This window comes from Haliotis rubra, unplaced genomic scaffold (assembly GCF_003918875.1).
Source record: "Haliotis rubra isolate DU_JTF1 unplaced genomic scaffold, ASM391887v1 Scf164, whole genome shotgun sequence".
Taxonomy (NCBI): Eukaryota; Metazoa; Mollusca; class Gastropoda; order Lepetellida; family Haliotidae; genus Haliotis; species Haliotis rubra.
The window spans coordinates 1,495,616-1,512,345 of NW_025765603.1; the positions used below are offsets into that span (position 1 = coordinate 1,495,616).

Consider the following 16,730-nt stretch of genomic DNA (forward strand, 5'->3'; position numbering starts at 1 on the left):
CCCCAGAATCCAATTGGGCAGGGCGACAGAATTCCAAAAGGGGCACCCCTGTTTCAAAAAGGGTATATGGTGACAGATTTCCAAGTATTATGTTAAGTTATTCATGCATATGATTCTTTAAGGCTCAAAAGCACAGTTATTTCACTTAATTATTCAACATGAAATAGAAACTAAAAACAACCAAGTGTTAATATCGATTATTGTATAAAAAAAGGAAGAGAAGGCGCCAAATAAAAGGGGCCAACTATAGTGGACGGTTCTGCACCCTGCTAAAAATGCCTAGGGGAAACACTATATACTGACAGTAGTACTTACAAAGGGCAGGATCTTTTAAGAACTTGCATTTTTATACATTCAGTAGTGGCATGTGTGTGTACATATACTGTATAAAGATGAAATGATACAGAATTAAACATAAAATGACCATTGTCAGTTTTTCAAACCTTCATCTTGCTTTCCAAAATAGACTGTCAACTTTGTTTATACTGAACATGGTTAAACATTGTGAGTGAAGGTGGCAAAGTGGTTCAAAGTGTTAGATGGTCACTTGAAGGTCGATGTTCAGTTTCTATCAAAGGGACAATTTGGGATGGTAATTCTTGGTGTTCCCTCTAAGTTTTGTCTTGAAGATTGCTAAAAGTGTTAAACCCTGACTCGCTACCCATGAAAAGTTTAGACTCACCTAATGCACTCACTATATGTTATGTATATATATATATATATGGTTACATCAAAGATGAATTTCTCTACTAACTTGGGGGAACCAACTGCAAACCTCATGTAGATAAATTGCTCGAGGATCATGAATCAAATTGCTGAAAAGCATGTGCAAATATCGTGCATGTAAAAAGCTGCATTTTGATGTTAAGTTTTGTTAAGAATTCGCCAATTTTCACTGAGTTTCATCATTTAATGAACCCATGACAATAATCTTTTCAACATTACAAATTTGTTTTTCAATACATCAGTTCATGTGTAAACAGTACCTTTAAACAGTATGGACTATTTTGCAAAATCTAGTTTAGAACAGTTGACTGAAGTAAGTGGCTACATTTACACCAGTGAGTCTAAACTTTTGATGGGTAGTATATTTTGAATGTCTGTTCCAGTGGATTCATCACAGGTGTTCGAGATCTGGCGTCATATTTCCATGATGACAATTTGGTGTCGGTAAGTTATTTTTGACTCCTTGTTCCAACGCTGCTTACTGGGGTTGAAACTACTCACCAGAACCAGACTGAATAATCGATTTTTAATGATAAAGCCAAATCTTCTATTCTTTTTACCGTGTATACAACCAATATATGCAGGTAATCAAGAAAAAACTCTTAAAGACAGGTGAAAACGATGTTCAAAATTAAGCATGGATGTCAAGGTGTCCTTTGTGTCCTTGAATATTGTAAATTTAAAAGTATGGAGGCCTCTAGATTCATGTAGTGTAGATGAACACACAAAGGACCCCGCCATCTTATTTATTTTGAACATTATCTACAGAATGAAGTGCATCGTGATTTGCATTATTGAGTCGTGGTGGTGAGCTGTTTCAGCTTCAGTGCTTTTAGAATCTCTTGTCAAATGATTAGTTTAGATCTGCCAGTTTCCGTTTCATTGATAATTATATTGACCTGTCAGTGTAAGCTTCTTAACACTCACAGTTTTGCTTCAGTTTGTTGAAAGCTTCACAGATACACTCTGCTTCTAGAACAGATCCGTCATACGTTTTGCAAAACAGTATTCACCCCCAAAGTTTCCTTTCAAAATGTGTTGATCAAGTCTCGAAAAGTTGATTAATTCTAGACTAAAGACAACAACAGATGAATTTAGTTGATGTTGATAGATACAAGTCAATTAACCTTATCACTGTAGTATTAGTTTTTTAATTTTTCTGGCTGCTTGACGAAAATGAAATTATTCTTCAAATGCAGGATCTGTCTGCAGTGAAGAATTTGTTGTTTAGAGTTACCTCCCTTAGTAAAGCAATGTTTTGCTGATCATGTAATTAAACTTGAAACCAGCTTTTTTTTCAAGAAGTCTTTCAGGCACAAATCCACAATTTGTGGAAAAGCTTTTGTATTTCATATTTATTTTGAAAGGAATCTTATATTTGCCTTTTTAACTATCCCAATTTAAATTTGTGTTTCCATGGTTACTGATTTATTTGACATATATTATGTCCCACAGGATGATAGCAAAGTGTCTGTAAGTATCCATGGCAACCAGTTCCCAGATTGCTTGGTTTGCGAATTTCGTCATTTCCAGTGTGCATATTGAACCTCAAATGATTATGTCCAATGTCTTGGTGTGTGGAGTTGTGATGATTCCCTTCTTCCAATGAATGATTTACAATTATATTGTACTTAAGAACTACTTTCGAAAATTATGAATTTATTATCTTAGAATTTTCTAAAAGCTTTTGGAAGCATTTTACAAGCTGTAATATCAATGTTGACAGATCTGACGTTTGAATTTCATCTTCCTTATATTTGTAGTACAGTGTTCATTCACAGTTGCTGGTACCTTAATCAAGCCAGTGCAGAGATAATCTAAAATCATATCTAAGGGTGCCAGCACCTGTAACAACAATAGTAAACCTACTTGATAAAGTTACCAGCAGCTGTACTGAACAATTTGTACAGGGTGGATATTGGTATCAGCAGCTATACTGAACATTTTGTACAGGGTTTATGTTAGTTTGTCTCACAGTCCCTGAACCACATTATTTTCCCTACAGCCTAGTTTATTTGTTAAAATCAAAATTATATATAGTCAGAGACTAAGACTTAGTCTAGGTTGATATTGGTACCAGCAGTTGTACTGAACAGTTTGTACAGGGTGGATATTGGTACCAGCACCTGCACTGAACAATTTGTACAGGGTGGATATTGGTACCAGCAGTTGTACTGAACAATTTGTACAGGGTGGATATTGGTACCAGCACCTGCACTGAACAATTTGTACAGGGTGGATATTGGTACCAGCAGCTGTACTGAACAATTTGTACAGGGTGGATATTGGTACCAGCACCTGCACTGAACAATTTGTACAGGGTGGATACTGGTACCAGCAGCTGTACTGAACATTTTGTACAGGGTGGATACTGGTACCAGCAGCTGTACTGAACAATTTGTACAGGGTGGATATTGTTATACCTGGAGCTGTACTGAACAGTTTGTACAGGGTAGATATTGGTACCAGCAGCTGTACTGAACAATTTGTACAGGGTGGATATTGGTATACCTGGAGCTGTACTGAACAGTTTGTACAGGGTAGATATTGGTACCAGCAGTTGTACTGAACATTTTGTACAGGGTGGATATTGGTACCAGCAGTTGTACTGAACATTTTGTACAGGGTGGATATTGGTACCAGCAGTTGTACTGAACATTTTGTACAGGGTGGGTATTGGTACCAGCAGTTGAACTGAACATTTTGTACAGGGTGGATACTGTTACCAGCAGTTGTACTGAACATTTTTTACAGGGTGGATATTGGTACCAGCAGTTGTACTGAACATTTTGTACAGGGTGGATATTGGTACCAGCAGTTGTACTGAACATTTTGTACAGGGTGGATATTGGTACCAGCAGTTGTACTGAACATTTTGTACAGGGTGGATATTGGTATACCTGGAGCTGTACTGAACATTGTATGGAAACAGTAGGGATGTCAGATCTGTCTTCATCAATATCTGCTTGAGTCACAAGACCTGGATTTAGGGAGTGTCATGAAGTGGGAACAGTGGACTGTGATCATTATAGTGAAGATGATACATTTGTCATTCATTATCTGACATGCGTGATGGAAAGTTGAACACACCTTCCAGCTTTGGCATAATTTGAAATGTGTATAATTCTGTAGGTATTTTTCAAATTCTGGGATGATCTAATTAAGGTTGAAGTTTCAATTTGTTCCCAGGGAAATGTTATGTTATAGTTTAATACTCTGAAATTGATGTACCAGGTGAACATGTGCCTATATATGTAGGGTTACCCAGTGCTCCTTGACCCTTGATACTGTACAAAATCTTTAGATTTGCAGTCATTCTTGGTCAGTGTTGGTCAGTACTGTAGCTGAGCTGGTAAAGATCTAAGCCAAGCTTCACTTCCCTTCAGAATAAACTGACAATTCCTGATATACTGTTTAAAGTGGCATTAAGCCACATCGCTTTCTTTGTTGTTTCAGTGTAGCATTAATAACCATCACATCTGCACTTCAGCACCGTATGTGGTCCTCACAAATGGTATTAACACCAGCTTCATGCACATTTTGATTTAATATTGTAGCTGTTATTTTTAAAAATGCAGGATTTGAAAGGTGTGTCCCTTTGCACAAAGACACAGGTTCACCCCACAGGTTTAGTGAGGTATTTCCTAATTGTTTCCATCCAAACCAGTGCATGAAATTTAGCATGTCAATGGGTCCTTGTCCTGACACTGTTGTTAACAGTGAAAAAAATTTGGTTCCCTAGATTCCTATTCTAACTGGGCGGTGGGGTAGCCTAGTGGTTAAAGTGTTCGCTCGTCACGCCAAAGACCCGGGTTTGATTCCCCACATGGGTACAATGTGTGAAGCCCATTCCTTGTGTTCCCCACCGTGATATTGCTGAAATATTGCTAAAAGCAGCGTAAAACTAAACTCACTCACTCACTCACCTATTTCCAGCACTACAATTCACATCGACAGTTAGGACCAATTTGTGGAATGTTTACTGAATTCCTGGGGTTTTTTGGTACAAGGAAGCAGATCCAGGAGTTATTAATGCTACACAGAAATTAGACAGAAGGCTTCATAGGGACATGACTGCCTCTTCCATTATGGCGGTTTGTCTTTGTGGCAGATGAATGGCAACTGGAATCATTGTTTCTACTTTCTTGTGAAAAATCCACAGTTCCTCATTTCTGAACATTCTTGTATCCATGGCAACAGATTATCAAAAATGTGTACTGTGTCCTTTGCATGATAATGTCTTGTGCAAATAAAAATGAGCCTGATGATAAAATTATTGGAAAATTTTGTTGTCACTAATAAGAAAGTCTATCGAGTAAAATAGAACTTAGTACCGGTAGATATATTGAATTGTATGAACTCTTGGGGGAAGAGAATTATCCGCAGATCATCACCCCTCAGTGCATCATCACCTCAGGGGGACCCTCCCTCGGGATCCCCCTCAGACTCCGCCCCTCGGCAAGTGTCAAAAAGTGTCTATGTCCGCTCGGTACAAAGATCTGTCGAGTAGTTGAAAATGAGCACAATGTCCACAGATATGAAAAAAATTCCACGCAAAAGCAGCAATAATGGCATTATCTGTCGGCTTAAGATCCACTCTTCCTTCTGATCATTTTCAGAGATGCAAATTATAATGAAACATTATGTAGAAAACTTAAGCATATTTAACTGGTCATCGGGAGAAGTTTTGGCTTGTCATATCTATAATGTTTTGGCGTGTCATATACAAATGGATTTGTGTGGGCTTTTCAGATACAGGTTTTGATTCCCGTACCCTGGCAATCTGTGAATCTATTTTTGGTGTCCTGATCTCAATATAGATGGAATAATGCCAAAAGCACCATAAAATCATGCTCACTTGCATCACATTAAGTTGAAAACTCTGGACATTTTGATCATTTTCTTAGTTTGTTGGACCTGATACTACATTGTTCGACATGGCCGACCCTAACCTTCCCTGTAGTGTACAAAACATTCATGGCCTGCATCAAGGATCATGGTAGTCAGAAGTTGATACGTTATATATGATAGTACATTGTTCGACATGGCCGACCCTAACCTTCCCTGTAGTGTACAGAACATTCATGGCCTACATCAAGGATCATGGTAGTCAGAAGTTGATACGTTATATATGATAGTACATTGTTCGACATGGCTGACCCTAACCTTCCCTGTAGTGTACAGAACATTCATCGCCTACATCAAGGATCATGGTAGTCAGAAGTTGATACGTTATATATGATAGTACATTTTTCGACATGGCCGACCCTAACCTTCCCTGTAGTGTACAGAACATTCATCGCCTACATCAAGGATCATGGTAGTCAGAAGTTGATACGTTATATATGATAGTACATTGTTCGACATGGCTGACCCTAACCTTCCCTGTAGTGTACAGAACATTCATGGCCTGCATCAAGGATCATGGTAGTCAGAAGTTGATACGTTATATATGATAGTACATTGTTCGACATGGCCGACCCTAACCTTCCCTGTAGTGTACAGAACATTCATCGCCTACATCAAGGATCATGGTAGTCAGAAGTTGATACGTTATATATGATAGTACATTGTTCGACATGGCCGACCCTAACCTTCCCTGTAGTGTACAGAACATTCATGGCCTGCATCAAGGATCATGGTAGTCAGAAGTTGATACGTTATATATGGTAGTACATTGTTCGACATGGCCGACCCTAACCTTCCCTGTAGTGTACAGAACATTCATGGCTAACATCAAGGATCATGGTAGTCAGAAGTTGATACGTTATATATGGTACTGGATACTAACTTGATGAATAGCCTCTAAAAATGGTAGCAGTGTTTATTTAGTGAGAGGATAACCATTGACAAAATCATTTGTTTCTCCTGAAGATTATGCACACAATCACCCTTTTCTGTGTTTAGTTATTTCTTAGATAATTTAAGTGATTTGCATGTATTTTAATTCATTGTTCAGATACGAGGTGAATTTGTTATTTCAATAATATTCAAGCAAAGGTAAAAAATTCTGATTTTAAATTTTACCTAGAATTAGGAGACAGAAGCATATTTGGTTTAGTTTTGAGACTTCAGTAAAGTACAGAAGAGCTACTATGGCTTCTGTGGGTGAATATTTAGCAAGAAACTAAATGATACGGATACAGTGTATCATGACCTAGTTTTATTTGAACTCTATTGCCTAGAAGATATGATTATGCCAACACACTGTCCCAATTAAATTTGTGTTACCATGGTTACTGATTTATTTGACATATATTATGTCCCACAGGATGATAGGAAAGTGTCAGTAAGTATCCCTGACAACCAGTTCCCAGATTGTGACTGGTGCTAAGTTGTAGGTGATATCATAGACTAACGCTAGACTTGCTTTACTTAGGTTTTCAGCATTGCAGGGAGGGCTAGGCAATAGGGAATGTAATGTGGTTCAGGGACTGAGACAGACAGATATCATTGAGGGGAAACATGTGGCAATGACAGCCTCGGTTATCAAGTGCATGTCTCCATTAATCTGATACGATATTCATCCTGCTCCATTGGCCTCCATGTATTGTTTTGGGAGGAAGCTTTATACATCAACTACTGGCTCTTGTAAACTTGGATCTTCATTCAACTTGGTGCCTCAGATCAGTGAGCCCTTCATAAATTTACTCAAATGCTATCAGTAAAAATTCAAAATGTTTAAAGTAAAATATTTTGACACCAGTGCAGTACCTTCCTGCACGAAGATCTGATAATCCTGACACCATCAGGTGACAGTTCTATTTAGCTAAGTGTGACTCATGTCAATACTTTCCTGAGTATTAAGTAAAAGGAAGGAAAGCTCTTGTGCTGTCATGCATTGTACTTGAGAAGTCATGCAGCAAAGCATTTTGTACTGGTAATATCCTTGTACCATTCATGAAAGAACAGTGTAATGACATCACAATAGAGCATGGACACAGTACTGGATAATGGAGGCAGCAATGAGAAAGGATGTTAGATTGTATGAAGGCATGATTTTACGAGTGTTTCAGTCAACTCAACAAGTTATGCACGTCATGTTCCTGCTTTGTTTCCCTTGGTCAGTCTTCCTCAGATGAAAATGTCAAAAGCATTCATGATCCTTCTGTTTCTGTGTGTGTTTGTTGAAATTTGACATGATTTGATGAACAGGACATATTTTTGTACTGTTATTGTTAAGCTGTTAAATAGAACCATATGGAATCCATTAGACACTTTATGATGTTACGTACGGACAACTATCATCATGATCATTATATCCTTGTGCTTTTTGCCAGTTATTTCTTTTTAGTAGAGTAGAACCCTCTCCTGGTTGGGGCTCATCAAGGTCAAGGTCATGGTTGGAGGGGGTGTTTTATTTTATTCTAATTAGCTTTAGTTTGGTTTCTTTCATTTTTTATTATACCCCCGCTATTAACGGGGGTATATAGCGTTCATTCTGTCCGTCCGTCCGTCCGTCCGTCCCGAACCGAAACTTTGTCCGGAGCTTATCTCTTAAAGTTTACATGCTAGTTTCACCAAACTTCACACACATGTTAATCATTACCAATTGATGTGCCTTTTGCTATTTTAATTTTTTTTCAAAATTTTGTTTTATTGCTGTTTCCATGGAAACACGACTTAGTGCCAAATGTGTTTGGTGTTTTTTGTCCAGAGCATATCTCTTAAAGTTTACATGCTAGGTTCACCAAACTTCACACACATGTTAATCATTACCCATTGATGTGCCTTTTGCTATTTTAAAGTTTTTCAGAATTTGTTTTGTTGTTGTTTCCATGGAAACATGACTTGGTGCAAAATGTGTTGGATGGTTACCTGGCCACAGCATATCATCGAAACTATACATGCTAGGTTCACCAAACTTAGCCTAGTGGTTATACCATCTCACTGACATGAAGACCTGGGTGAGGTAGCCTAGTGGTTATAACATCTCATTGTCATGAAGACTTGGGTGAGGTAGCCTAGTGGTTATACCATCTCATTGTCATGAAGACCTGGGTGAGGTAGCCTAGTGGTTATGCCATCTCATTGACATGAAGAGCCTAGTGGTTATGCCATCTCATTGGTGAGGTAGCCTAGTGGTTATACCATCTCACCATGAAGACCTGTCATGAAGTGGGAGGTAGCCCTAGTGGTTATGCCATCTCATTGTCATGAAGACCTGGGTGAGGTAGCCTAGTGGTTATGCCATCTCATTGACATGAAGACCTGGGTGAGGTAGCCTAATGGTTATACCATCTCATTGACATGTCATGAAGACCTGGGTGAGGGTAGCCTAGTGGTTGCCATCTCACTGGACATGAAGACCTGGGTGAGGTAGCCTAGTAGTGGTTATACCATCTCATTGACATGAAGACCTGGGTGAGGTAGCCTAGTGGTTATGCCATCTCATTGACATGAAGACCTGGGTGAGGTAGCCTAGTGGTTATGCCATCTCATTGACATGAAGACCTGGGTGAGGTAGCCTAGTGGTTATGCCATCTCATTGACATGAAGACCTGGGTGAGGTAGCCTAGTGGTTATGCCATCTCATTGACATGAAGACCTGGGTGAGGTAGCCTAGTGGTTATACCATCTCATTGTCATGAAGACCTGGGTGAGGTAGCCTAGTGGTTATACCTCATTGTCATGATGAAGACCTGGGTGAGGTAGCCCTAGTGGTTATACCCATCTCCAGTAGCCTAGTGTAGCATCTACTGTCATGGTTATACCATCTCATTGTCATGAAGACCTGGGTGAGGTAGCCTAGTGGTTATACCATCTCATTGTGATGAAGACCTGGGTGAGGTAGCCTAGTGGTTATGCCATCTCATTGACATGAAGACCTGGGTGAGGTAGCCTAGTGGTTATGCCATCTGACATGAAGACCTGGGTGAGGTAGCCTAGTGGTTATGCCATCTCATTGTCATGAAGACCTGGGTGAGGTAGCCTAGTGGTTATACCATCTCATTGACATGAAGACCTGGGTGAGGTAGCCTAGTGGTTATACCATCTCATTGTGATGAAGACCTGGGTGAGGTAGCCTAGTGGTTATACCATCTCATTGTGATGAAGACCTGGGTGAGGTAGCCTAGTGGTTATACCATCTCATTGTGATGAAGACCTGGGTGAGGTAGCCTAGTGGTTATACCATCTCATTGTGATGAAGACCTGGGTGAGGTAGCCTAGTGGTTATACCATCTCATTGTGATGAAGACCTGGGTGAGGTAGCCTAGTGGTTATACCATCTCATTGTGATGAAGACCTGGGTGAGGTAGCCTAGTGGTTATACCATCTCATTGTGATGAAGACCTGTGTTTGATTTGGTGCTGTTTGGGAATCATGGTGATCATCTACGGGATTTTGCTTCAGTACTGCAAACAATTAACTGCAAAGAGCATCACATTTTGTTTGCTTATTGAGCTTTGCAGATACCTATGACCTTTGCAAACCTTTTATTGTCATAGTATTGTTTTCATAGAATTGATGCATCGCTTTCTGAGAGCAGTTTTCTGAGGTTTGCTTCTTCAGGGGAGATAAGCATGTCAGAACCATAATTTTATCTCCCTTTGATCACGTAATGGCACTCTGAATTGAAAAAGTCAGTCCAAAATGGTTCAGTCCACATTTGTTGGCATGTTTAAACTGCGGTGAAGTAGATCTTATCTGAATGACACTGATATTTACTATGACTCTCTTATGGTAGCCCACTGCCTCGCCATCTAATTAGTGACGCGCATGAATGGATTAACGAGATTCCCACTGTCCCTATCTACTATAACCTACTATTATAGTTTCCATCATTGACATGGACCCTTGTGCATCATAATTGTCCTGATCAGACTATGGGGACTGGGTGAACACAGGCATGTAGAGTACTGAATGGTTTACAGACGTCTTCATCTGTTCATCGGCGTCTTGTCTCTGTCACACTATATTAGTGTGTATCAGACTGCCACCATAGTCTTGCATGCATGCAGACACACTCTGTCACTCTTGCATGTCTTGCACAGTGCAGGTTATATGTCTTGACCCCATGAATCTATTTTGAATGCATCTTGTATGTACTGAATGTTTGCATAGTTTAGATTTGCATTTTTTCACCCTATTATATCTTATAGCCCAGAGGCTGATGGCTTCTTAAAGAATATTTTGATGTTGATTTGTTGTGATACGTGTGATATTTTGTCCGTTGTAACACATACCCACAACAGCCTGGTTTCATGGTGCCTCTGTAGGGATTCCAGACTAGAATTGGTACAGTTGGATTTCCTCTGAAAAGAAAGACCACCCATAAAAAGAAAAAAATTAATAAGGCCAGACCAATTTTATTTCTTGTTTTACAGATTTTTGTCCTCAGTAAACCTAAAGGCAGGAGGGATAAAAATTAAAGATAAAAATCACTGGTCAAAATAATTTTCCTTTTAAATGCTAAAAGTTTGTTTTATTTTTGGCAATTTATTAAGTTTATATGGGGCAAAAAAACAATAAAAAATTATTTATTTTTTTGTAATAAAAACATGAGGATTTGACTTTTTGAGCGGGGAAAATTGATTTTTTTTTATTTTTCTTATTCTTGAAAAAATATGACCAGCGGATCCGTAAAACAAGAAATAAAATTGGTCTGGCCTAAAAACAAAAAGAACATTGATTTTTTCCAACCCAACTAAACCATCATGGTGTTCTGACTGTGATGATGTGTTGGTTTCCCATGATAGCATGAGTCACTACTCATATCAACCTTGGCTTGATTGTCAGGTGCAGGCTTAGTTGTTTACTTGTCTGTGATATAGCTGAAATATTGCTTTGTGCAGCATCAAACATATGCTAAGTACACAAACTTACAAACGTACATACAAACCAGCTACATATTGTATGTTCACCCTCTGTTCTTCCTCTCTCCCCTATCCCGTTCCATCTGTTTACAGAATGACTCTTATAACAATAGAGAGGGTAGAAAAAAATGTACATTTTTTCACATATTTTATTTGTTTTACAACTTGTTCTACAAACATAATTGATGTGTTTTGTATGAGACTTTGTTGTTTTCAGGCTTCCCTTAATCGGTTTGCTCATGCCATGTCTGAGATGCTCAAATATTTCACAGTGAGTTTTTGTTATTCTTAAACAAAATGTCAGCAGTTAATTCCGTTATTTCATAATCAAGTAGCACGATAGCTTGTACATTGATACTCCTCACAGTACTTGAGTCTCCATGTAGTGTGTACATTAACACTGATGTTCCACCTCCCTTTGTTCATAGTATACATTTTGCCTGTAGCTGTGATAATGCTCGCTGGCTACAACAACCTTACTCTCACAAATATTTTGTATCATCTAACATTATCTTCTAGTTTTCCTAAAACATGTTGCTTCACAGTTCTTTAATTTCCGGGGCGGTGGGGTAGCCTAGTGGTTAAAGCGTTGACTCGTCACGCCGAAGACCTGGGTTCGAATCCCCACATGGGTACAATGCGTGAAGCCCATTTCTGGTGTCCCCTGCCGTGATGTTGCTGGAATATTGCTAAAAGCGGCGTAAAACCAAACTCAGTCAGTCAGTCTTTAATTTCCTATTTGCAGATACTCATGGACCAGGCTCATCGATCTGTGTGCAAAAATCTCAACAATTTCATCAAAAAGTAAGATGTAGTTCTATGAAGAAATTCTTTAAAAGGCATTTAGAATTGTCTTGTATTAAATCTTTGAACAAATTTGTTAAATCCAGAAGCAAAATATTGTTCTCCGTATACCTACAAATTGGATGGTCAGGATCACTAACTTGGTTGACACATGTCATTGGTTCCCCATTGTGCAGATCGATGCTCATGCTGTTGATCACTGGATAGTCTGGTCCAGACTCGATTATTTAGAGACCGTCGCCATATAGGTTGAATATTGCTGAGTGCGGCTTAAAATAAACTCACTCACTCACTGTCGTAAGAGGCGACTGTCGGGATCGGGTGGTCAGGTTTGCTCACATACGTCATCATATCCCAGTAGCATATATGACCGCCTCCGTGGTGTAGTGGTGAGAGCGTCTGCTCGGAGAGCGGAAGGTCGCGGGTTCGATCCCCGGTCGCGTCATACCAAAAGACGTTAAAATATGGTACTTGTTGCTCTCAGTCTGGCCTCGGCATTAATGGGTACAACAAGGACTGGTTGGCTCAGAGTCAGTATAATGTGTCTGAGTGGGGTATTCATGCTTCACTGCGGCATGGTATCTCAGTGGGCTAGCACTATAAAACCAGCTTAAGTCTGGGCTAGTACAAGCAGCCGCACATACACATACACACGCATGCACGTCGTCATATGAGGGAAATATTCTCAAGTACGACGTAAAACCCAATTTGACCTCACCTCAGTAGCATATATAGATACTCATGTTGTTGATCACTGGATTGTCTGTGCAGACTCGATTATTTACAGACCGCTGCCATATAGCTGAAATATTGCGTGTGGCGTAAAACTAAACTGATTTCTTAAGTTCTTTGAGGTATAAATCTGAAAACTGATGTGGACATTTTGCCTAAATCCAGATATATTTACAAATAGTTAGTTTTCTTTCCAATGTTTATACTTCCATTATGGAAAAAATCAAAAAGACGTTGTTAATATTGAATGTTTGTGTATGTCCAGTAAACATGTGAACATGTGAGTATACAGATGTATGGATCATAGAAGATGATTACAGTCTGACATCGTCATATGAGCAAAATATTCTCAAGCACGACGTTAAACTCAATTTCACCTCACCTACAGTCTAACAGTCTAACATGTGTTCCATTGATTCCAGTGACATCAAGAAGGCCAAAGAAACAAAGAAGCATTTTGAGAAGATTAGCGACGACATGGACAACGCATTGTTACGGAATTCCCAGGCCTTGAAGAGCAAGCCCCAGGAGTGTGAGGAGTCCCACAACACACTGACGGCCATGAGGTCCTGCTTTGCCCACACCTCGCTAGACTATGTGTTCCAGGTCAGTGTTCATGCATCTTGTCACGAGTCTAGGGGATATTGTGTCTAAGGCACTGCTATACACTTTGTAATTTCCAAATTCATACAAATTTCATTATGCAACACTAATGCCCCCATCAGGTTGCCATATATTTAGGTCAAATCACCCCTCTTTAGAGGGGCTCATGTGTCACATATGCATTATGTAGTAAAGCTTCTTTTTTTAAATTTTTTTTTTAAGTATTTTTATTTCCCATCAGTATGTTGTACATCACATTTCAGAATCAAATGCAATTTTTACATGTTATAAAATACAGTTTTTGCGTTACACACCACTTTCAAGCGATATACATATCACATTTTACAGTATTGATTTCTGCTATTTTCAGTTTTGTAAACACAGTCGTATGTATAGTTATAAATCTGCGTAGTTGCAGTGATCATGAATCGTATTCATTGCTTAGCTGATACATAATAGGGACACTATTCCATATACATACGTATACTTCATCTATATATACCTTAAGTGCATGTACATATGCGTTCATATATACTTCTACACACATACATATATTTATCTACGGACACATACATACACATGTAGTAAAGCTTGTCGTTGTCGTCGTCATCGTCATCATCATCATCATCATCATCGCCATCATCATCTGTGTAGAGTTGTGTCCCTTATGCACGTCCAGAACCTATGATCGGATTTATTATGCTTGACAGCACCATATATAGCCATGCTTGTGGGTTTCACTGAAGTGGTAAATGTTGTGTCACAAGGGACTGCAAGACCACTGTGATGCAATATCATTGTGATCTCACCTATAAAGTTTATTTTTCCTTATCCTGACTCATGCTCTTTTGCTTGTCTCCTTCCTCTTGCAAACATAGTGGAAACACTTGTATCTCCCTAATTGAAGTTCCCTTCAATGTAAAATCACTAATTAGCATTCACCACGAGTTACCTCCCTTCCACAAGCGCGGGAACGAGGGCGCCACCTCTACCCATGTGCCTCACTCTCTCCTTCTTCGCCCAGTGAGCTGGACGTGAGAGCGCCTGTGTCTCCCGACACTATATCCTTTGATTTATATTTAGTTAGTTACCTCGTATAGACATCTATAGAGGTTTAGCTAGTATCCTTCAACGATTATATATTGATATTTAATCGTTTTTCTACAGTTTATTCACGGGATGCCGTGTTTGTTTCAGTGTATTACGTTGATAAAAATTCTGTACTATTGCAGATTACGTTTTTTATTCTGCTGCTGATCCGCCTTAGTTGTATTGCGCCATGTTCATTTTATTCACGTTGCAGTTGCGGTACTAATTTATCAAATTCTACCCTTTATTAATATTTACTTTGCGTTTGAGACGCGCAGCAGATAGGTCGCGTATGCAGAGTCTAGTATGACTGATACACCTGAACCCCTCGCCAGTCTACTGCTGTTGGCCGACCCCCAACGTAGACATCACCCAAGAGGCACCCCCCGTCAACGTAGCAGCCAGGACGATGTCACCTTCGCGAAGGAAGTCACAGACCACCTTGATGAAGGACCTAGATGTACAGCCTTCGCGAAGGACTTCGTGAAGGCGAGATAGATCATCGCCTTCTTCGGTTTCATCCCTAGATGTGGATTCGGACCATCAGACATCACGGAAGCCTTCGCGAAGGTCATATTGTCGTTCCCCCGGACCGGACGCAGAGAAAGCTACGCGAAGGTATTCGCGAAGGACACCTGAATCCAGATCATCATCATCTAGAAGGACATCGAGGGACTACACAAGAGCTTCGCAAAGCTATCAACGTTCTCCTCACAAGTCTCCGAGAAGATCAACCCATAGACAAGTTGATCATCGATATCAAGAATAAGAACTACAATTGTAATTTGGTTCAGTTGAATCCATGACGAGACGTATGTTCTCTGGCCTAAATAGATCTAGAACGATCAATAAGACACTTATCACCAGACTTCGTAACACGACTTCTGAAGATAAGATGATCCACTCGGCCCTACTTATGCACAACCAGCAAGTCCCAGGCCGCCTCCGAGAAGGAGCTAGAGCCTAACCAGCTACAAGGGACATCGCGGAGGAGTAGCGCTTCGCCGACCCCACATCCTGTTTAACACAGAGGCCGTTCGCGAAGCAAGCGCTCATATATATATATATATATATATATATATACTAATCGGGCTTTGACTCGATACCTTCGCGAAGGTCGCGAAGGCTAAGTGGCTGCAAGTCTACTTCACCCAGAAAATCTAGAAGGGATACTTCGAGAGCTTCGCGAAGTCTCCGGGATTCACCGAGGAAGTTTCCTCCAAGGTCTCCATATACTAGCCACTCGTCATATATAGCTACTCGTCAGTCCATTCAACACATCGCATAAGTTGTCTATCAACTGTATGCCAGATGCCGTTTATAAGCCTACGCGAAGACAATTGCACAGGCTATTTACAACACAGAACGTCGCTGTATTATTTAGTCAACGACGTTTCATAGATCTTCACAGAAATCAACTATTCCATATAAATTGCTAGAATATGCAATCCCGGACGACGATACGATTATCTACATGCGTGACCATTACGCATATCTGCAGACAATTCAATATCGAAATTGAACAGCAGTCTTGTTACAGCGAGTATAACTCATAATCGTCAACGTTTCTGAGAAGAAATATGTACAAGTTCAGCTTTAATTCTACAATTATGACGATACATTCATGTATACAGTCTACAAGCTGACAACTTGCAAGTTTATTGTACCTTTATATAAGGAAGTCGGAATTATATTCAAAACTGAACTTACTTTCACGACAGCCAGGAAAATAACCTACCCAGCATTAATATTACAGAGCGAGGTATTTCGCGCCGAAGGTTTCGAGCGCGTTTCCACTAACCCTCGAAACACGTGGTCACTCGGGTAACTTCGGGAAGCTACGGTGAAGACCGACGTTTATGCTAATATCAACGATGGCAAGATTTTATACAAGGTTTTTTTCCTACTACACCGGTGACATCACAGCGCGGGTATTATACAGAATCAAAATGCCTTCTT

The 16,730-nt window shown here is 39.7% G+C and overlaps 1 protein-coding gene across 5 annotated transcripts in view; it reads left to right on the forward strand.

Annotated features, from left to right (window-relative positions):
- Positions 1-16,730, forward strand: part of LOC124271896 (arf-GAP with coiled-coil, ANK repeat and PH domain-containing protein 2-like) — a 103,737-nt gene that overhangs the window by 25,899 nt on the left and 61,108 nt on the right. For 4 of the 5 annotated variants that reach the window (XM_046707066.1, XM_046707062.1, XM_046707063.1 and 1 more), the window contains exons 4-8: positions 1,110-1,170; positions 2,182-2,199; positions 11,761-11,814; positions 12,289-12,347; positions 13,502-13,685. In XM_046707066.1, the coding sequence (XP_046563022.1) occupies positions 1,110-1,170; positions 2,182-2,199; positions 11,761-11,814; positions 12,289-12,347; positions 13,502-13,685 (376 nt within the window). The remainder of the gene's footprint in view (positions 1-1,109; positions 1,171-2,181; positions 2,200-11,760; positions 11,815-12,288; positions 12,348-13,501; positions 13,686-16,730) is intronic. The other variant, XM_046707064.1, reaches the window with a different exon arrangement.